General features: G+C 48.6%; 1 protein-coding gene across 4 annotated transcripts in view; it reads right to left on the bottom strand.

Annotated features, from left to right (window-relative positions):
* Positions 1 to 3,267: 3,267 nt before the first annotated feature.
* Positions 3,268 to 22,654, bottom strand: part of ZDHHC14 (zinc finger DHHC-type palmitoyltransferase 14) — a 289,684-nt gene continuing 270,297 nt past the window's right edge. For 2 of the 4 annotated variants that reach the window (XM_069598801.1, XM_069598802.1), the window contains exons 8-9: positions 16,681 to 16,783; positions 3,268 to 4,548 (exon numbers count right to left, since the gene is read on the bottom strand). In XM_069598801.1, the coding sequence (XP_069454902.1) occupies positions 4,150 to 4,548; positions 16,681 to 16,783 (502 nt within the window). In that variant the 3' untranslated portion in view covers positions 3,268 to 4,149. The remainder of the gene's footprint in view (positions 4,549 to 16,680; positions 16,784 to 22,654) is intronic. The other 2 variants (XM_069598803.1, XM_069598804.1) reach the window with 1 other exon arrangement.

The following is a 22,654-nucleotide window of genomic DNA, read 5'->3' as shown; positions in this document are numbered from 1 at the left end:
CACGTCTCCGGGGCAGGTGCAGGGGCCAGAAGGATTAAGAATTCTTCTGAAAGGCTCTCTCCTTTTGACACATGCAAGACACATAGGTACTTAATACAAAATGTAAACATTGATTTGATTTCGGCTCAGCTTCAAAACAGTGGTAAGGCATTAATCAGAAATGTATATTTAACATTTATTCCCTTTATCCTCATCTCTTGCCTGTCAAGAACCAAGTGGGCTTAACCAGTGTGGAAAAATGAAAGGCAACTAACTTTGGAAATATCCTGTATACTATTATCCCCAACCCCTGATGCCTTTCAGCTAACTTAAAAAACTGTTTAAGCCAAGGCAGAGAAACACAGGGTTCCAGGTGAAGAGGGTGGTTTGTGGGCTGAGCTCTGGAACGGGGCAGTGATGTTACAGAGAATCATTTGTGGGGTGGAGGGCTGGGAGGCTCTGAGACCCACAGAGGGGCAGGTCACCAGCTCTGTACCCCCAAAAGGCTGCGCCAGGGACCCCAAGTAGCTTGAGTTCCAGTGCTTCCCTGGAGATGCCGTCACCCACCTCAGCATCATGGGCACCACTGCCAGTGTTGGCAAACCCATTTTTCTTGGGGTTGAATCAGGGCATGAAGAGTTAAGGTGCTTTCCAAGCCACAGAAAGGGCGTGAGCCACTCATGCCTCCTAACATGGGGTTTGCCTCTCGTTTTGAACCCCAGTCAGCATCCTAAATGCAGCAGGGGAAGATGGCAGTGCACGTGGAGGAGCTGGGAAGAGCTCTGAGGACATCCTTCCTTGGTGCTATTCCGGACCAGAACAGGTATCTGGCTTTTTTGCTGGCTCAGGGTGAGAATGTGCCATCCTTCCCACAGGCTGAAATGATTACATCTGAAAGCTGGAATGAGCATTTTTGAGTGAGCACAGCACAAGCACTGGGCTGATTCTCCCCAGGCACAGAGCGACATGTCACCATGCCCTTTCAGTTGCAGGCTGTTAGCTGCCCTGGTATTCCATCTCACGGCCTTCCTGGGAACGAGGGCATTCAGGCTAAATCCAGCCTTCACATGCCTGAGAAAGCCTGAAGCACCTGAGCCCTCCTGGAAGGATGGAAGCAGATGAATTTTTAAACAACAAAATGAGTGTGTACGTGAGTGTTTTTGAGAACGGTCCAAGCTTTAATAGCATGGTAAAATATTTATCCTATATTTTATAGCTAGTATGCAATCAATCCATAACCCACTGACAGAATGTAGAAAGATCAAGGTCTGTTCAGCCACAACTAGATGGAACTACTCAATATTAAATAGATTTATATGCAATCAGGTGATGGGAAATGCAGACCCATAACCGGGGAAATCAGTCTGCTAAAGATCAACCCTCCACCCACAGGGAAGAAGGCAGCTCCTGGGAGCACAACTGTTCAACCTGTAGACACTCCATTCTTTTTCAAGCCATAGAGTGAAGGACTAAGGGGATCCCTCTGGTTTGGGGGTTTTAAGAGGTTAATTGTCTTAGCAAATCGGCCCACTCAAGTTCATCTTCCTCTTGGACCCTGAAGATCCTAGCTGGGTGTCACCAATACCCCCAATCCCCTCTTTGATAAGCGGTATCAAGCGTGTATAGGGGATGGACTTGAAGGTGGGATGGAGGATTGACATTAAATATTAAGCAAACATGCCTTATGTAGAGAAAAGTGAGTAAGGATCCTTGCTCCGTGGACTTTTTCCCAGTGAGGTGGGAAGAGGACTGGTCATGGGAAATTGCAATCACTGAATCAGAGGATGTTAGAGATAGACAGGCCATTGTATTTTCCTCCAGGTGAAGAAGCCGAGAATGGACTTGTCCACACAGGGAGCAGTGAGAACTGAGCCACCTTTCTCTTGTCACCTGGTCCAACTCTCTTCCGGGTCTCTGAGGAGCAGACAGAAGGAGGCAAGGAACAGAGAGAATTTGGGAAGTCAAGGAAGACACTTTGAGGGGCTGCCACTTTTTGCTCACAAGCAGCGTTTGCAAGGAGAATTTTGTGTGTGTATATGACAGTGGGTATGTGTGGCTGCGTAAGGAAGGACTCTCTCCCTGTGAGTATAAATTCCGACTGTGAAGTATAAATTCACAAGTGAAGCGGCCCAGAAAATAAAAAATGGCTGCACATAATTTACCTTTCCCACTTTCTATTCATGTACAGAGTATGAAACATAAGGATGGTTCAAAGATTCGCTGCAGAAAATTACCGCTTCATTCGGGCTCATGTATCATCTAGAAGGGAACTCACTGACTGCAGCTATTTTCAGCACAGATTATTTTTTTACCTACGAACAAATGACCTTATTCCAAAGAAGACTTGAAATTGTGTTCTCTATTTCTTTCTTCTTTTCTGCTTTTCGTCTATAAAAGGGCAACTCTTTCTCAGGAGAAACAGCCCTTTTCGATCAGTGCATATCATTCAGGGCTTCTGGTGTCACCGACCAGTGCACCTTGCTTTCATGTGGCTGTGAGGAGCAAGCGCACAGCTTTGAACTTGAGTGGGTCTGCTTGCTGGGTTTATCATCTGGAAAGGACAGAAGGGGGTTTAGTCCCTGCAGCTGCCTCCAAAGTGGCTTCCCTCCTAAATGCAGAGCTGGTGAGTTCCCTTTTAGATGATACACAAACCTGAGTGAAGCGGTAATTTTCTTAATTCCATTCTGATTACTGTCTGGATAAGAATGGCAATCTACATGATCCCCGCCTAAAATAAGCCAGTTTCTCCTCCTCTCTGTTGACACCTTTACCAGGATCTCAAGTGACCCTTGAGCTCTGGCAACAGTCAAACACAGCCCAAGGCAGAGCAGACGCCCCCAGCCCACCTTCTCCCTGAGCCCTCTCCCCACAACTGGCCACAGATCCGCAATCACGGCCCAATCTGTAAAAAGGGAACAAAGTCCACTACAGCGTTAGTCACTCAGTCGTGTCCAACTTTTTGTGACCCCAACAACTGTAACCCGCCAGGCTCCTCTGTCCATGGAATTCTCCAGGCAAGAATACTGGAGTGGGTTGCCATTTCCTCCTCCAGGGGATCTTTTCAACCCAGGGATCAAATCCAGGTATCCCTCATTGCAGGCAGATTCTTTACTGTCTGAGCCACCAGGGAAGCCCCATCATCCCATGAATCCCCCACAATTCAAAGAGCTGGTGTTTTGACTGGGGACCATTCTTCACTAGAGCTGCTTCAGTAAAACCGAACTCTCTGCAGGCCATCTGGGTGGTGGTGGTGTCATGTCAGCTGAGAAGGATAACTGTACACAGATCTGAAACAACAGAGGACGTCATTTTATTGGCTGTCCACAGGAATTTGGTCACACAAGGAGGTGAAGATTGAGGCGATGGGTGTGTGCAACACACTACCTCAGGTTAACTACTAAACAGAAGGTTAACTGATACTGGATAGGATAAAACCCGCCCTTCCGCAGCCCAAGCGCCACCTACTCGTGTAGAATTAAGCTGAAGAAGCTGGCGAGGATGGCAAGGTCCATTAGCCTTGGTCTGTTGCACCGTCTTCCCATAAAACAGCATTGAGAATTCACAAAATTTAAAAAAAAAAAGAAGAAAGAAAAGCAGCAGCAGTTCCTTTCCAATACCATCACCACCGTGCACAGACTGGAGCGCGGCATGCAGTCCACATCTGGTTGTGTTTTTTTCCCTTTTTTAAATTAACAAATGGAATGGCATGTCTATTTCAAATATTAGTAGCCTAACACTTAAGTGCAACCTCAGTCCAGCCACAAGGGTCCTAAACCTTCTGTTACCTGGTCCAGAGCAGCAAGAGGAGCCCCCCAGGTGGCCCCCTCTCCTCCCAGATTCTGCTGGGGGGCCTCCCGAGGCTGTCTCCCTCCCCCACGGCCCACCCTTCATATTCCAAACACCTGAAAATAGTCGGGTCTCTATTTTCATTGTTAGCAAAGCCGGTCAGGGTGGGGAAGAAAATTCAAATGAAACCAAGCTGTCAGCCTTTGAGGTCCTGCCCGTCTGGGCCCTCCGATTTCTCTCCCAAGGAAGGGTCTTCCTACCCCAGGGTTTAGAGCTGTGCTGGCCACCCGCGCATGGGTCACACGGCGGGGGATCGAGGTGAGGGCACTGCGCCTGCCGCTCCCACGGTGGGCCGCACCCCCTGGGCGGGCCGGGGCCCCGCGATCACACGGAGCTGAGCTTCACCAGGCCACGCACCGAGTCCTCGTGCAGGGAGTCCTGGCTGGCGAGGCCCAGCACGTGCATGGTGCGGCTGTGAGCCAGCGGGCTGCCTGCTAGCATCGTGGGCGGTGAGGGCGCCTCATCTGGGGTCAGGAACTGGTGGCCCATGTGCTCGTCTTTCAGGGGCAGGATGTCCGTGAGCGCGGCCTCGGCGGCGAGGTTGGGCATGGAGGAGGGTGGCGTGGGCGGCCCGAGCGTCAGGCTGGCGCAGGGCGTGCCCAGGCCCGGTTTTCCGGGCAGGTGCAGCTCGTCGCTGGTGAGGCTGGGCTCGCTCTGCAGCAGGGGCGTGGCCGCGGCCTGCAAAACGAATTTGGTGCTCTGAATGCACTGGTCTTGGTCGCACTGGAGAGTGGCAGGGAGCCAGCAAAGAGGAGGCGAGAGATGGCAAGGGGGTTGGCGGGAGGGGCGGGTAGGAAAGGGGACACAGAGGGCAGGAAGGGGCGGGATGCGAGAGAGAGAGAAACCCGTTAGTGACATCTGGGTCAGACAGGGTGGAGAGCGTGCGCGGTAGCCCAGCTCCACTTGGAGACACCTGGAGTCTGAATAGCTGCTCAAACTAACAGTCACCCATGGGGACCTGGGGTGGAGGGTCCCGGCCGCTGGATGCTCCGGCCCCTGTTTGCAGACAGGCCTCAACTTAAAAACAATCCCGGGGACAGAGGCACAGGCTTTGGCACCTGCCCTGGGCGGAGGTCGATGCGGCTCCTGTGCTGAAAACCACGTTTACCCACACTATTTTGCAAATACAGGCACCTGGGACTTCCCTCCTGGTCCAGTGCTTAAGACTCTGTGCTCGCTCACAATGTTGGGGGGGCCTAGGTTCTATCTCTGGTCAGGAAACTAGATCCGGCATGCTGCAGTTAAACCCCAGCACAGCAAAAAAACAAACAAACAAACCCAAAATAAAACACCAAAACACAACAGCAAAAAACCAAAAAACACAACAGTTAGAAAAAACAAAACCAAAACCAACCCCACCTGCCCCCGGGGCGTGTACACCCATGTTCCCAGCAGCATTATTCACAGCAGCCAAAAGGTGGAAGTAAGCATCCATCGACTGACCAACTGATACAGACATTTATCTGTAAAAAGGAAGGACATCCTGACACACGCTGTGACGTGGATGAACCCTGAAGACATCATGCTCAGTGACAAAAGCCAGACACAAAGGAAAACTACTGTATGAATCCACTTATAGGAGGCACCTCGAGGAGTCCAGTAGGATGGGGGCTTCTGGGGTCCACAGGGAAAGGGTTGGGGAGTTACCCCTTGATGTATGGAGTGTTGCTTTGCAAGAAGAAAAGCATTCTGGAGATGAATGGTAGTGAGGGTTGGGTAACAATGGGAATGTGCTTGATGCTGTGAATCACACTTAAACGTGGTTAAAATGGTATATTTTATGTATGTGGGTTTCAGAAGTTCAAAGACCTCACTTCCAGACAAGAATAGGGCTCACGATGGAGCTTTAAGAATGGAAAGCAAATCTCAGGGAAGATCCTGGCATTTCTATCATGGCTTCATCCCAGCCAAGGGAACTTTCAGAAGAGGGGTGGAGGAGCCACTTGAATGAGACAGAAATACCACTAAAAAGTGCTAGAAAGGGGCTATCAGGCGTTGGGTCCTTTAGTGTCTGCATTTTCCAAATCATCACCTGAACCTTTTGCCACAGCAGTGCTTATGCAGTGGGTGCAGCTTTCTCCGCTCCTGCAGGGAGCTGCAGCTCGGAGCAGGGACCCTGGCCGCTGGGGAGTGCTGAGCCGTGGGGCTACTGAGGGAGGCAGGCAGCTCAGGGACCCTCACGGTCTCCAACACTGTCAGTTCTGTTCAGCACCTGGGCTCAGTCTTGACAGAACAGAGGTGGGGAAGGGCAACCTTCTTTATTTAACATTCATCTCCTGGAAACTATGCCAGGGTTCTGGATATATTGTGGTTTGCAAAGAACATGTTATGAAAATCCAATTAGTGTCCTGGCTGATGGTGGCTCAACTTCCGTGCTGCCTTCATTTCCTAGAGCTCAAACTTAGCCTCTGAGCTGGCCTGCGACCCCCGGGCTGAGATGCTGCTCGAGTCAGGCCACTTTCTGGATGATGAAAACTGGTTCTCAGCTTTTCTTTCTGGAAAGCCCTCGTTCATCCTAAAACCTCTGTCCCCACAATACCCCCAATCTTGAGAAAGATGAAATTCCAACCAGATTTGCTCGTCTCTGCGGACCTGAAGAAAGCCTCTTATTAAAACATTGAAAACTGATTGGCAAATTCTGTTTTAGGGATCAGCCGAAGTACTTGTGACTACCTCTTCCAGACTCACAGGAAAATGTCAGAGGTCTGAGCTGGAGGAAATTTCCAAGGTCAAGTGGCACAAGGGGAGAAGATGGCTCCCCAATCTCTTTATCTCTTCCTTCCTGTCTCTCCCATCAGGCACCTTTTCCCTTCCCTGTTCATGCCTTTCCAGCCATGCTGTGCAACAGAGCTCAGGGACATCCATCAGAAAACCCTGGGATAAAAGGGCTGCCAACCATGGTCTATTAAGTTCTGGAGAGTTCATATGCACTGGGAAGTTGATGTGAAGTTTGAGGGGTCCTCTGAGAGTTTAACTAAAGCACCCCTGTGCTGACTTAGACGAGACACCTATGAAACAGCACCAACTTAAACTGGTTTTGCCTGCTTAGATTGTTGATTTAATCAAGGAAAATATTTACAGAGACAGCACTGTGCATATGCAAGATGGGAATCCAAGTCTCCGGGATGACCCTGGAACCAGGAATCTTCAGTTTATGGAACCCACAGAAGTGTTGGCACTGGAGCCCTACAGGAATCGAGAAGTCCTTCAATAAGGAAAACCTGGTTTCTGGCAGCACTCGTGGTTTGTATGGGCTGACTCAAGACCAGTCGACCAGCTTCCAAGTTTGAAATTCCCCCAACCCCTTTCATTTTAGCCCCAAAACTGGATGGAGGAGACAGTTGAGTCCTGTCTCCTTGAGGGTCAACCTTTCAATAAAGTTCTTTCTCACTTCAAAAACCGATGCTGCAGTCTTGGCTTCTTTCGTACCTTGGGCAGCGATCCCTTGCTAGTCAACGCCTGGAGGTGGTTTACTCCGAAGCTATGAGCTTAAGTTCAGGGCCTCTTGCTTGCTTGTTTTCCAAGGCCTTACTTGCTTTGTTTTGCAAGTTGGTTTCTTTTTCTTCCAAAGAGCTTCCGATTGCATGACTCAGGTACCTCCAAACCTGGGTCCCTTCCTGCATATGTCTATCGATGCTTTCCTGTGGCCAGACCCACAACATGCTACAACTGTAGCCAGTCTGTGCTCAGCCTCATGCTGAACATGCTCTCTGATTTTCCAGGGGTGAAGCTTAAGGACTTAAATATGTGAAAGAAAACATGTAGCCTAAACCATTTAATTTCTTTCAAAAATGAAAATGTTACAAGTCTTTTCAAAATGACTGTTTTGAATGCCGACATATTATCTGACATGATCATCTCTTCTACAGGGATTTCTTTAAATATTTTAAAAGATGACTGTCTCTCGGAGCCTGGCTGTGGCTACTTCCCTTGCTATGGGGACTGCTTTCATGTTGATGATGAACTTACCCTCTGGCCGCTCCCCCAGTTTCCCTTGTGGCCAGCTTCTATCAGTGAGCACACACACTCATTGCTGGGACCAGCTTGAACCTTAGTGTCTAAATCCTGCTGTAACCCATGACTTTGAAAACCGTTTGCCACATTCAAACTGATTTCTGTTTAGAAGACCAGCTCCCATTTGGGGATGCCCAGGGACCAGGCTTTCTTCCACAGGATATTGTCCTTAAAAATTTCCTACCAGCATGGAACAGGATACTAATGTGGGTTCCAACCAAGGAGAGCGTGATGCCTCTCCCCAGTGGAATTCATAATTCTCATGATATTAACTTTGCATGTTTTGAGTATCTTCTTAGAAGAAACTGGATGACTAGGGGATATCTGATTGAAAAAGGAAAAAGTCCAGCCTTTTCCTCATTTTGCACAGTGCCAGAATTCCAAGGAGAGTGGGCTGGTAAACCTTCCTGGCTGTAATTCCTGTGTGAGAACTTCCAGGGAGAAAATGGCCAATATTTTTAGGGTTACTGTGAAGATGACCCATGAAAAAATGTCCTTACACCTCTGCCTTTTTAAACCTTTGTTTCTAATCCTTATTGGCCCATTTCTTGTTGATTTTTCTATTTAATTTTCTTTCTCTCTGATTTCACCAACTCTCTTCCTCCTCTTTCCTTCTCCATTTTTCCTTTGTTGACTTTCCTCCCACTTTATTCCCCCTCTTCTCTCTTTCTTCTGTTTTTCCTCCCCTCCCTCTGGCATTACCAACTGAACGGACATGAGTTTGAGCAAGCTCCAGGAGTTGGCTATGGACAGGGAGGCCTGGCATGCTGCAGTCCACGGGGTCACAAAGAATGGGACACGGCTGAGCCACTGAACTCAACAACCCTTCTCTGACCTTTTTACTCCACCAACCTGCCTTGCTGGCTGTTTATCTGAGGACTCTTATCCTCAACCAGTAGAGGGAGCCATCCCTGCTCACTTAGTTCTCTCACTCCTCGGAGAAGGGCTGATAGTCCAGCATTAACACCAAGAAGCCAGGAGGTATATTTCAATGTATCTAACCAGTTATATAATCTTAAGGAAAAACAACCAAGCAGCCAGAGATTGGACAGTGAGAATCCATCACTGAGAAGAGGAAATTGAGAAACTCCTGCTTTCATTCCAAAACAACATTTATGAAATACGAGGTTGAACCCTATGAAATCGCCTTTTTATTTTAGGCCAAAAATCATCCAAACGCTGACTACTAATAGATTAGAAACCAGACTGCTTGTGAGAATGTCTATGGGCAGACCCTTCTGTCGGCACCATAAAACTAATCCTGTCTGGAGTGCTGGAACATTTGCGGTGGTTGCAGGAAGTCCCTGACAGCTGGCTGACTTACTGTCTAAAGGAAGTGCTGGCATTTAACTTGCAAAGAACTGTATCATTTCAGATGTTCGGATGTCACACACATTATCACTTAATGTTACAGTTTAAAATGCCATAGAGATAAGTTATTTTTGTTTCTGCAGATTTTCAAATAAAATTGTTCTTGCTGGCATACATGTTATTTTTTTTTTCTTGTCTGAAATAAACCTAGCAAACAGATTAAATGCTGCCAAACCCAAAGCCAGAAGTTTTCTAGATGGTCTCCTATACGAATTAAGAATAAAGGAAATTATTTACTTCTTTTGCTCCAATTCTGTCAAAAGTATTAGCATCAGGCACTGGTTATCTCTGCTTGTCTGTGAAGCTGTGTTCTGGGGTCTTATGAATGCTCATTTACTTTAATAAAAACACTATCGGTTTCTAAAATTCACCTAAAATGTAGGTTAGAAGGAGTTCTTTGTTTTTATTCTCTTTTAAAACATTATCATTTAAGTTTGCTCAAGTTATTTTTCTCTATCATATTTGAACTTTCAGACTTTGCATGGAGAGGACTCCTGTGAGACCAGTTTAATAAATCTTGCAACTGCCAACTTTAATTTGTTTTTCTATTGGATGGAGGGGATTTAACAATGACGTTAATTATGGCTGATTCATGTTGAGGTTTGACAGAAAAACAACAAAATTCTGTAAAGCAATTATCCTTCAATTAAAAAATAAATAAATTTATTTTTTAAAAATGAGTTTACGTAAATATAGCAAATGATTAAAAAAAAAATGGCCCAACAGTTATGTACTGTTTCTATCTTCGTGTTTAGCACATGATCTGAAAGGATCTTTGTAGCTACACGTGCCAGCTTTAAACAAGCTATGACCCTGATGTAACACAGAACTTAAATTATTTGACAATCAAATGAGATATGCATAGTAAAATAAGGTAATAATAAATGCCAATAATAAGGAAAGTAGGAATAATGAAAATATGATCTTCAGTTGGCCCTGGGGTTATGTGCACGAAATTCTAGTGTGGGCTCCTCAGAAATTCATAGGTATTTATATGACAAGGGCTATACTTGGGTCACATACATCATTTTAATACTTTTGATGTCACTTCATTACTTCTCTAATGTTTCTTCCTTGGGAATCTGTGGTAGAGGGAAGATCATTTAGGTACTAACTAACCATCTCCATTCCCCAATTATGTGAGATGGTAAGTTAACAGTGAATTGTCCCATTTTTGAGATGCTAAGTAAGACCTCAGTGGGTACTTTGATGACAGCTCTCTATTAATATTTACCTGATTCTCTGGCCCTGCAATATCAGTATGTTTTTCTAAGACTTAAAGCCTTTACCTTCACCTTCTGAAACAGTGCAACTTCCCTAGGAGCACTTTTCCTATCATTTGCGAAATGCCTTTCTGATCTAGACTTTAATCATAAAACAGCTGGCAAAAATTTGGCCTGAGATACCTAGACTCTCTCTGCAAAGGAACATGCCAAGTCTGGTGCTAAATATAAAGTCTCCAAATGTTCCTCCTTTCTAGGTGAGCACTAGAAATACTTCTAGGTCAGAGGAATCATGTTCCACAGCTAAATCAGTATTTACTGTTGATGGAGTGGGCAGCAAAATTGTGTGTCTGAGGAATATGGCAGTGTTGGTTGCAAAGTGTCCTCTGATCACAAAGATAAGGCTTCTATTCCCAGGAATGGTAACCTCTACTGGACTAGTATTCCCTCTGTGTACAGGACGTATACAAAACTGGCCAAAATATGTGAGGCAAACATTTTTCAATAGGGCACAACAGAAAATGCAAGGCTGCGATCCCTGAAAGGGAAGAAACTCACAGGTGAGCCCCGTAGTCAAGCAGTCCTTTCCTTGGGGAGAATTTCCCCACTGTGGTATAGGCTGAACAGAATACAGAAGTTTTTCTGAGTAGAGAAAGCAGAGATCAGAGGATCAGAAGCTTAAGCGGCTGGATCTGTAGGGCAGGGCATTGCAGAAGAGGACGCTATGTAGAGAAGGGGGCCAGAGATCCTAATGAGGGCCAACGCCCCAAGTCTGTAGCCAACAGCTGTGCTGCCAACGTGCAGGATGAGTCCCCTCTCCTGTCCCCCTTCCCCTGAAGCCAATGAGACGGCAGCTGTAATAAGGCTGAGAGAGGCACACAGACAGTGGAAGTTGAGAAAAAGAGTGTTAGGGACGACTGATCACATTAACATCCCCCAAACCTTGTCAACATTCTTCTCACCCAGCTAGGGCATTCAGAAGGCTGAACCTTAGGAGAAAGACTCATGCCCTAAATGGAGACCCAGGACCACCCCTAATGATGGAGAAGTCAAACCCTGACCACGTATTTGGAAGAGACAGAATTTGGAGGCTGAGCTCCCTCAAACTAGAGGGCCTGAGAAACATCTTGGACTGCCCATAAATCTGCATTAACAAAATATAAATCACACCTGTACAAGTTCAAGATGATTAGCCACTAATTGAACTGCCTGCTAAAACAAGGATCAACACTCTTTAGAAGATAACAAAATCTAGTCTCTACAAATATACTATCCAAAATGTATTTAATAAAATATCAATACACATATAAATAAATAGAAAAAAGTAATCTAGAGTTAAGGGGAAAAGTGGACACCAAACCCAAGGTAGCCTAGATATGTTTAGCAGATATAGACTTCAAGCAGTATAATAATGTTCAAATACTATACAAAAATATGGCTTCAATGAGTAAACAGATAAGGAATCTCAGTACAGAAATAAAATTCAGCAGAGAAATTAAAAGAACCGAAAGAAAATTCTAGAACTAAAAAGCATACTAACCAAAGTGAAGAATTCTCTGCATTCACTTAATAGTAGTTGGAGGGGGCAGGAAAAAGAATCAGTGAACATGAAGATAGATCAAAAGAAATGATCTAATTTGAAGAAATGAGATAGAAAGTTTGAAGAAAAATGCACAGAGCCTCAGGGACTTATCCTTTGGGGCAATGTCATCAAATGGTTTAACATACGAGTAATTGGAGTCCCAGGAGGAGAGAAAATGAGATATGGAAAAATAAATAAATTAATAAATTGAAGACATAATAGGCAAAATGTCCCAGTTTGATGAAAAACGGTAACTTTCAGATCCAAGAAACTGAATGAACTCTGAGCAGTTTAACAGTGGAGATCACCCTTGGACTAGGTCAATAACTCATTTGGTACTGATGTTTCTACCTGGACAAACCGTCAACACTTATACTAAAGTGCTGTGAAATGGTTCGTGCTTAGGGGAGCAAGTGAAGAGGGAAAAAAGAGCTAATGTGTCATTGGTTAAGACTCATTGTAACAGAGGAGAGGCTGAAGCTTCATAGATTTTTGCTTGGTCAAGGTTAGATTATGGAGAGGTTGCCTTCAGTCCCCCGCTGGTTTTGTGACAGACCACAGCAGATTTATCATCCTTCTGCACAGAAGGCCTGGGCGGAGTGGTTTCCCTGCCCTGGGAGAAGACTTCATGTCACTCTGTCCCATAAGACCACGCACCTGGGATACTTTGGAACACAGTTAAGAAGAGTACTTTCCTTAGAGTCGGACTTCTAAGGACGAAATAGTAGCTTAGCCACTGGTTAGCTATTTCACGAACTTAGCCTCCCCGAATCTCAGTCTCTTCAAAGGGGCGATTAGAATACTCACATCAGGTGATTCTGTAAGGATTCAATGAGATGATAATGCATTGCAACGCATTTAACCCAGTGCCTGGCACATAGCAATCCATCTCTCTCTCACTTTCCTTCTCTCATGTAACCAACACTTCTGAATTCAACTACCATAGGAACTAGTCTAGACAATGGGGATATAGTGCTGAACAAACAGTATTAAACATTCAGTTATTATTATTGCTTGAAATGCTTTTAGTAAGTAAGTGTTTGTCGCTCAGTTGTATCCAACTCTTTGCAATCCCATGAATGGTAGCCTGCCAGGTTCCTCTGTCCATGGAATTCTCCAGGCAAGAATACTGGAGTGGGTTGCCATTCCCTTCTCCAGGGGATCTTCTTGACCCAGGGATCAAACCTGGGTCTCCTGCAGGCAGATTCTTTACTGTCTGAGCCACCAGGGAAGTCTATTAAAATGCTTTTGATAGAGGACAAAATCTTTCATCCACAATTAGAATTCATATATTCCTGAAAATTTGTCTTAAATTCCCTTCAATGCATAGACGATTGAAAAGAGATCTTTTCCTAGGAGTAGATATTGACAGAGGAGAGAGGGTGAGGGTAATGGGATGTGGAGAGGGTAAGCATATGGGGAGCATGAACTGTTGGGGTCAAAGTGTGGTGTCTGAATTGGGCAAGTTTACCGAAGTCCTCTGTGCCTCTGTTTATTGGTCTGTAAAATGGGGATAAAATCAGTAGTAGTCTCGGAGGGCCAGCGTGAGTTATATAAAAGCCTTGGAAGGGCGCATGGTAATACTCCGTGCCGCTGAGGTGTGCGGTTCGGTACACACTATGCCGTGTGAACATGAAGGAACTGGAGGGAGGAGGGCGGGGCAGAGACTCGTCAGCCTTCGTGTTCTGCTTGGTGCCAGCCCTGCCCATTCAGACCTGTCTCCTCTCCCCTTACTCCCGTTAACACGGTCCATACACCACAGACGCCATAAAGAAGAACGGAAATAATAAAAAGACTCATGCTCTAGTGCCTGAATGGCCTATAAATGCACAGAGGAATGGAAGGTTATCTGGCGCAGTGAATGGCGGCAGCCGGGACGACAGGCTCTGCACCGGAAGGAACCCTGAGCCCTTCCACCAACGCTGAGTCCTCTGTTTCCCACCGCGGGGGCGCCGACTGCCCCAGCCTGAGCGCCTCCGGGGGGTGGGGGGGTGGGCGGGGGTCCCTCCCGCCGGGAGCTCTGGGTGTTGGGCATTTCCCTCTTGGGCTAAGCACAGGTTGCCTCCTGGCCCACCTTCCGGTCCCAGTTTCCAACCTGTGGGGCCATGAACAGCATGTCTCATCTTAGTCCCCTAAAGACCTTTCAGATCCAGCCTCCCCCTGAACATGTTCTGACATACTGGGGGCACTCCCTGCAGCGGGTAGGAGCCTTAGGGGCCAAAAAGACTTCTCCCAGCCTTAAGCCCAGTGGAAGCCTGGGTTTCTCCGAACACAGGGGCCATGGAGAGACAGGAAGTGCAGGGGGCCCCAAGGCAGTTAATATTTAAATATATCTGTCTATAAGCAACTCGCTCTATAATTGGTAATGATTTCTCTGTAATTACATGTGTGCTGGGGAATTCTTATGAAGTGAGAAAAACCCAACCTACAAATCATTTCTAAGAGGTAATGAAATTTTAATGAAAGCTAGATTTAACAATTAATGAAGTTGACATATTCATGGGTCTTGCAAACATTAAACATTTATTAATTTTGATTTTGCTGTTTTCATGTTTCGGAGCTTATAAGTTCTTTCAGGTCTTAAGACTTTTCATAGTCCTCAGAGAAGTACACAGGTGCTTTGCTTACAGTGTCTAGTGGGCAAAATGCGCCTGTCCTGTCTCTTGGCCCTGTGGGTTACTTTGAGCCTACCGAAGCCATCACTGCATGAAGCCGTGTGGCCACGTCACGGCACCAAAGGGAACTCCTTTTCTCTTAGTTCCTGCTTCCACATTCTGGGTGGAGCCTTTTCTAGATATGATGGAATCGAGGGAAGGAAGGAATGAGGAAAAGAAGACAGGAAGAAACTAAATATTTGTTTAGAACTTCCCTTAAAGCAATCCCCTGCAGGGGAATGTTTAACCAGCCCCAACCTACTGCGTGCCAGGCCCTTTGTTATAAAGTGGTGATAGGAGGGAGGTGAACATCATTACCCGCCTCTTCATTGTATGGTTTGCTAACTTAAGGCTCTCTGGATAAATCGACTCACTGACATCACGCAGCCCTGACTCAGTCACTGTGACCCCGGCTCTCTGATCCTACACCCCACACTCTTGCCTTTTCCCGCCGTGTCCAGTATTATTTAAATCTGCCTGTTTGCAAAGTTTTTCCTTCCACTGTCTTTCAGAATCATCCTATTCTATTATCCCCCCACCCCCGTGGTTATTTTTTTATAATTAAATTTATTTATTTTTTAATTGAAGGATAACTGTTTTTACAATATTGTGTTGGTTTCTGGGAAACTACTCTCTTATTCTATTAGATCAAGAAACTTGATTTGATCTGGTGGGGCCAGAATTGGCAGGGGCAGGTAGAGAGAAAGTTAGCAAAGGATAATAAATGTTGATTTAAAAAAATAATCTTCTAGTCTGTGAGATGAAATCAGATTAATAGCCTGATGATAAACATGGACACGTTATAATATTTTTTTCTCTTTAAATGTCAGATGGAGTACTTCTAGGATAAATAAAATAAAGTTGATTCACATTTCCACTACTTCAAAGTGAATTTCTACAAACCACGTCATTTCTTCCTAAGTATGGGGGAGCAGACCTCCCCCGAGCTTTCTGTACAGATGCCTGCAGGACAGCCCCCCTACCCCCAAGCATCCAAGGGGACCCCAAGTCCACATACTGACATCAGAGTTCCCCTAACTGGCACCTCCTTTGATATTTCCCACTGGGGACTTGTATGGTCATCTTGTCCCCAAGCTGACAGGCAGGGGGCATTCCTGGCTCCCCACTCCCAGGCCTCACATGGACTCCATGCCCAAGTCCTGGAGGGTCACTGCCTCTTTTCTGAACACACATCTGCGGTCCCAGTCCGTTTTCATGGCCTCTGTTGTGGGTGATTCAGGTCTACAGACAGCGCTGGGGGCCACACTGGGTCCCTTCCAGAAACACTTCTTTAGAGAGGTTTGCTCCTGATGGAGAGGCCGTGCCTGCCAGACCACTGAGGAATGTGAAGGCCCTGAGGGTCAAGACCACCAGGCTGTGAGTTCAGGTGCCCGTGGAAAGACCCACCCCAGCCCCACCTCCCAGGTGCAGATTGAAAACAAAGCATCCGTCCCCACCTTCACAGATGCATGACACGGGGACCTCTCTGGAGACCAGCCCAGTCTGTTTTTTGCTGTCAATGCCTGAACAGCTTGTCTGATTTTCTGCACTAAGGCGTGCAGGGCTGATTAAGATTTGGGCTGCAAGTGGGGAGAACTGGTGGCCAAGTACCCCCCCACCCAGCTGCACACTTAAAGAGGGGGTGGGGAAGTGGGTACAGACTGTGGCAAGGGGACAGCAGGGGACTCAGGGACTCTCCAGAGGTCCATCCTGCTTGGGCAGCTCTGTCTCGCTCTGGACAGCAGCCTGGTTCTGGCTGAGGGGGCTTTCCAGTCCAAGATGTTTCTGGAGGCAATGTTGTGTGAGTAGTCCTCCCACACAGCCCTGAACAAAACGACCCACCACCCACCCCTGTTGCAGGTGGGCTAACCCTTCAATGGACACTGCCTTCACTTCAAGCTTCCTTTCCCTCCCTGAGCCATGCGTGTCCTAGGAAGCTAGGCGATTGGTTGTTACAGGTCAGTGAACACCGATTCGGGAAAGAGCCCTCGTGGGGCGCCCTGGGTCCTACCATGTCACTCTGGGACTGTGTGGCCCCGTATGCGGCCATCCCGTTGGAGGGCGCGGCTGGCTGCGGGGTGTCGGGCTGAATGTACCCTCTTCGGTCGATAAGGCTACAAGAGAACACAGAACAACGCAGGAGACGAGTGGATCAAAAGCTGAAAATGCCGACAACACTTAATTTCCATCCCTGGGGGGTCCCCCTCTCTGTGATGCCCCCCGATCCTGAGCCCCTTTGAAAACACCTCTGCTCACCTTCACATATGGTCAGCCTCCAGAGTCGGAGACTTCTGTCCTTAAAAATGCCTGGAGCATCTGACTCCTCCCTGCCACCTGCTGTGACCCACCCCCTACCGCTGTCCAGTCCCATCCTGATCTCATCATCCCTCCTGGCTGCACTGCCTCCATCACCTGCCAGCAGAGCCCAGACCCCTGTGCTTGGCCTTCCTGCTGCCCACAGCCTGTCCCCAGCCTTCCTCTCCAGGCTTAAATCCAGATCTTATTGCACACCGCATTCCCAGCGTCATTCCATAATCAGCGCGTCTGAGCATCGCTGTGCCCGCGTGGCCCAGACTAGAAACCACGCATCCACTGTGTGCTATCTGCTTCGCTGTCTCTGCATTTTTTTGTGCAGCCTCTGGCTTTTAACTGCCCAGACCCTCCACTCCCCTGCCCATCTGTGTTGGTCTTTAGAGGCCCCCAGCCTCGCTCCTGACGCTTCATTGGCTTTCTTCCCACCTGGCTCCTCTCAGCCCTGCCTGTGACCCTCCCGATGGCCCACGTCACTGTTGGCTGGGGTCACAGGGATCTCCACCCACGTCTTCTCCATCGAGCAGCCTGCAAGCTCCCGAGGGAGGGCAGGCTTCATCTTGTCTGCCCCAGGGTGCCCGCCCCAGAGCATCGGCCCCTCTCCTGCAGCCTCGGGCACCCTGGGCATCATACCACTGCACGCTGGCTCTGCCTGTGCCCACGTGCTTGCCATGCAGCGCAGGCTCTGCCACCAGTTCCGAGCAGACACTTGCTGATTGAACAGATAACACCGGGTCCTCGGTCTCCAGCAGACAAGTTTCCTGGGCAATGTCTGTCTTTACTCTATGGCCCAGTTGCCCAGGTGGGAGTAAGGGCGAAGGTTACTTTGCCATCAAAAGGGTTGCCTGTTTCTCTCCCTGACTGAAGACTCTGAGATGACCTTGGGTCTAAGGGCAGAACTGAAAAGGGCCTCAGGCAGTTTGGTCAGTAAGTGGGGCTCCCGCTGAGGCCTCCCACGGTGTAGGGGGCACACTCCCGGCAGCCTCTGAGAGACGTCCCGAGCACACCCAGGTATCCACCTACTCCCCTTCGTGGGGTAGGGGCTGGGCGGCTGAAAGCTGCTCCAGGTGGCAGGTCTACTCTCAGAAGACAGGGGTTGTTGTCACAGCCGCCACCTCAGGTCAAGTGACAGACTAATGACCCCTTAAAAGACACCTGTGGCAGAATCTCAAGTGGGATTCTGATCCAGTTTCAGTCAAATCCCCCGAAGGTTTAGAAAAAAAAAAAAAGAGGCAACAAGAACCTCCATCTGCCAAATGAGAGGTGCTGGACCCCACACAGGACCATCAGAGGGGTTCTCTTAGCAAGTGTGCAGCCATCTTCAAGGGTATCAAAGATCAAAGGTGAAAGGGCACAGAAGGACGTCTTGGGGAGAGGGGTCCCCAGCTCCCGCCAGTGATGAGTTCCAGGGCAGAGGCTGGTGAGGTGAGGGCAAGGGCTGGGCACAGCCCTGGGGGAGAGCTGGTGGGAGGTGGCTGGAAGGGGCATGTTGGGGGTCAAATTGTCTGCCCCCCAAAAGATATGTTGGAATCTAGCTGGCTCTGGTAGGGAGGAAGGGGAGGAAAGTGTTAACTCTCAGGGAACTTTGAAGTTCTGATTTACTGAAATGACACTATTTTGGAGGAAATGAAAGTGCCCTGAGTCCTTTTTTTTTTTTTCCCCAACTGACAGGAGAAATTAAAGGACATGCAGGGGATTTCATCCAGGAGAAGAAAAAGAACTAGGTCATCAAGAGAGTCAGAAGGGACGGGAGGGATTATAGAAAAAGTGGTTCTGGGCCCCCCTCCTGTGTGTTCAGCCTGTTTCAAGGCCCAGCCATGCCCCCAGGACTGTGACACTGCCCGCCCCCACCCCCAAGTCTCCTCCTGGGCCTTTAGAAAGCCCTGAGAGCTTCCCTAAACTCATCTCATCTCTCTCTTTTCTAAAAGTTTGTTTTATTTATTTATTTTTGGCTGTGCTGGGTCTTTATTGCCACGGGGGTGTTCTCTAGTTGCGGCAAGGAGAGGCTACTCTTTGGGGTAGTGTGGGGGGCTTCAGTGGTGGGTGTGGTGCTCGGGCTTAGCTGCTCCCTGGAATGTGGGAATCTTCCCAGACCAGGATCAGAGATCGAACTTGTGCCCCCTGCGTTGGCAGGTGGATTCTTAACCCCTGGGCCACCAGGGAAGTCCCTCATCTCATCTCTTGCCTTGCTTGCCCCCCGGGACCGCCCCCCCTCCCCATCACTCCCTCAGTTCCTCCTCTGACAAGCCGGGCTCTCCCCTCACCTGTGGGCCTTTGCACATGCCGTCCCCGCTCTCCTCCCGTGATTCCTTTCCCCCAGCTCCTCCTGCTCCTTTAGCTTGCACCTTACAACCCCTCCTCTGGGAAGCCCTCCCACTTGTCCCATGGGGCCTGCACCCCGACCCCATCACAGCCCCTCCCACTGCTCAGACTTGTCTTTGATGGACCTTTATGTTGACATTCTCTAGAGGACATCCCCAGCCCAGGAACAGTGGCCAAGAGAATTCTTACAACCAACTGACCCACAGCATCAGCCTGTAGGGCCTGACCCTGAACACATCTTGGGACTTTCTGCTTTTCCAGTCTTCGATTCTTCCTGCGGTTACGAGAATCCCCTCCCCCAAACCTGGCTGTCTCCATCCTGCTGCCCCCACCTCCCCGGAGGCTCTGCAAGGAACCGATCGTGGGTCTTTGTCCTCGTGGTCTCTGGCTCTTGTGGGGAAACTTGAAGACACACTCTTCCTTCCTCGTGAGCACATTGTTGCACTGAGAATGCTTTAGAGACACCTGTCTGAGGCAAGGATGCTGGGCACATGGGGGATCCTGGGCCCCTGTCTGAGGCAAGATGCTGGGCACACGGGGGGTCCTGGGCCCCTGTCTGAAGCAAGGATGCTGGGCACACGGGGGGTCTTGGGCCTCTGTCTGAGGCAAGGATGCTGGGCACACGGGGGGTCCTGGGCCCCTGTCTGAGGCAAGGATGCTGGGCACACGGGGGGTCCTGGGCCCCTGTCTGAGGCAAGGATGCTGGGCACAAGGGGGGGTCCTGGGCCCCCGTCTGAGGTGAGGGACTCTGCTCATTCTACAGGCTTCTCGGGGATGCCAGTGAGATGCCCTGGCGCTCTTTGGGGCCCAGGGTTGGGTGAGGCAGGGCAGAGAGAAGCAAGGCCCACGGGAGGGAGCAGTGAAGACAAGCAGCACCCCTCCTTTCATCAATGCCAGCTCTGGGAGCCCAGGGACCTGGGACAGAGGGCAACACCCAGCTTTCTGCACAGACCCTAGAGCGGCCAAGCTCTTCCGAGTAGAGGGCCAGTGCTGAGAAATGCCCCGCTCCAGAGGGGCTTGGAGTGTGGAAAGAATTCAGTCCCAACTCGGCCAAACCAGCAAATTTAATCCAGTTGTGGGAGTAATAATTTCAGCTACGACAAGATTTGATCTATAAACAACACAAAGCAGTGCCTGCCAAGTGCAAATCGAAGACTTGGGAACCAGAAAAGAGATCTGGATAAAACGGGAGACCTTTGAATTCTTCTCCTGGATGCAGATGTCTACTTTAGAGACGACGGGAGGTGCTTGTCCAGGTCTCTTTGGCCTCGTCTACCCTGTGTTTCACGGCCTATCCCCAGTGTCCACAAATAAACACACACCAGGAGGAAACAGTTCAACTGTGAAAATCCAAGCATCTCTGGAGGGTTTTTCTGGCCTGGAGAGCCCCAAGAGGGATTCCTGGGTGAGCCTAGTGCTCGCTTGGAGAGGGTGCCCTCCGGGCATGCCTGACTCTCTGGCCTGGTGCGGCCCTTCCATCTGAGCCCTTGGCTGTTCCTTCTGCCGTCACTCCCCACAGGAGGCCTCGGAGGGACAGGTTGGAGGGCCCCCTGACACCCCCAAATTCAGGTCAAGTGTGGCAAACTGGGCTCTCAGCTTTCTAGACACAAACTGGAAAATGGCCAATTTCCAATTACCCAATGACACCAGGAACTATAAGGTAGTGCCAATTAACAAGTGGCCTTGGAATCTATGCTTGATATTCTTTGGGGGGTGGGGTGGGGTGAGGATCACTCTTCCTTCCCTAATGAAGTTTCCCTGACGATCAAACCCAGTTTGCAATCCATGAGCACATGTCAGTGATGACTGGCCATGGAGCTATAGAGAAAAGTGAAAGTGAAAGTCGCTCCATTGTGTCTGACTCTTTGCAATCCCGTGGGCCATACAGTCATGGAATTCTCCAGGCCAGAATACTGGAGTAGGTAGCCTTTCCCTTCTCCATGGGATCTTTCCAACTCAGGTCTCCCATATCGCAGGCAGATTCTTTACCAGCTGAGCCACACGGGAAGCCCAAGAATACTGGAGTGGGTAGCCTATCCCTTCTCCAGCAGATCTTCCTGACCCAGGAATCGAACCAGGGTCTCCTGCATTGCAGGTGGATTCTTTACCAACTGAGCTATCAGGGAAGCCCAAAGTTGAGATAAACCAGCAGCTTTGTGGTTTCTCTCCATTTACACAGTTAGAGGTCAAAAGAGAGGAAGGCTTGGAAACTCACCCTAGAAACCTGGAAAACGTACTCAGTAAATACTGTTGATGATTGTTTGGCTAATCAGTTGGAAATAGTCTATATACGTGGGTGTAACTCATGAAAAGTCTAGAGCTGACTGTGTTCTGCATAGTTCTGACTTGGAGGCAGCAGGTACTAGCTAACACACACAGGTTCTGATGTCAGATGCCTAGGTCTGGGTCCTGATGAGTCAGGACTTACTAGCTGTGTGATCTTGGGTGTGTTATTTAACCTCTCTGTGCTTCGGTTTCCTCTTCTATATAATGGGATGTAATAGTACCTCATAAGTACAGAAGGGCTTCCCAGGTGGTGCTAGTGATAAAGAACCTGCCTGCCAATGCAGGAGACTTAAGAGACACCACTTGGATCCCTGGGTTGGGAAGATCCCCTGGAGAAGGAAATGGCAACCAACTGTAGTATTCTTGCCTGGAGAATCCCATGGACAGAGAAGCCTGGAATTTACAGGGTTGCAGAGTCAGACACAACCGAAGCGACTTAGCACATAAGTACAGAGTGAGGTTTTAAAAGTTCACCCATGTAAAGCACTTAGAGCATAATGCTCTTCTACAAACGTCAGCCACAGCCATTATTAACATGACTGCCGTCTCGCCATCACCAGAGTCTCAGCTCCTTCAGGCCACACGACTGCTCCCTCTGAACTATTCTAGCATGTCTATTCCGTACGACTCAGCTCTCACCACTTACCTCTACAGGCTTTCTAATCACTTCCTCCACTGTGTCCCAGGCCCCGCCCTACAGTCCCCTGCACATCACAGACATTCAACATCTTATAGTAATTCATGGGGGGTCCCGTGCCTCAGTTTCCCTATTTTGATCTTGAGGGGATTTTCCCAAACTTGACACAAATTCAGTGGAATGTTATGCCAAGCATAACACAATAAGCATAACACAAGTCACATCTCTATTTCTTTAAGGCTGTGTCTCTGTAGTATGAGCAGAGAGCTGACTGGGCTGGCAGTCTCCACAGTGGCTGCCTGCTGCTGCTCCTGCTAAGTCGCGTCAGTCGTGTCCGACTCTGTGTGACCCTATAGATGGCAGCCCACCAGGCTCCCCCATCCCTGGGATTCTCCAGGCAGGCACACTGGAGTGGGTACAGTGGCCGCCT

Source organism: Ovis canadensis, chromosome 8, assembly GCF_042477335.2.
Source record: "Ovis canadensis isolate MfBH-ARS-UI-01 breed Bighorn chromosome 8, ARS-UI_OviCan_v2, whole genome shotgun sequence".
NCBI classification, from domain to species: Eukaryota; Metazoa; Chordata; class Mammalia; order Artiodactyla; family Bovidae; genus Ovis; species Ovis canadensis.
This window is presented reverse-complemented; position numbering and strand designations above follow the sequence as displayed.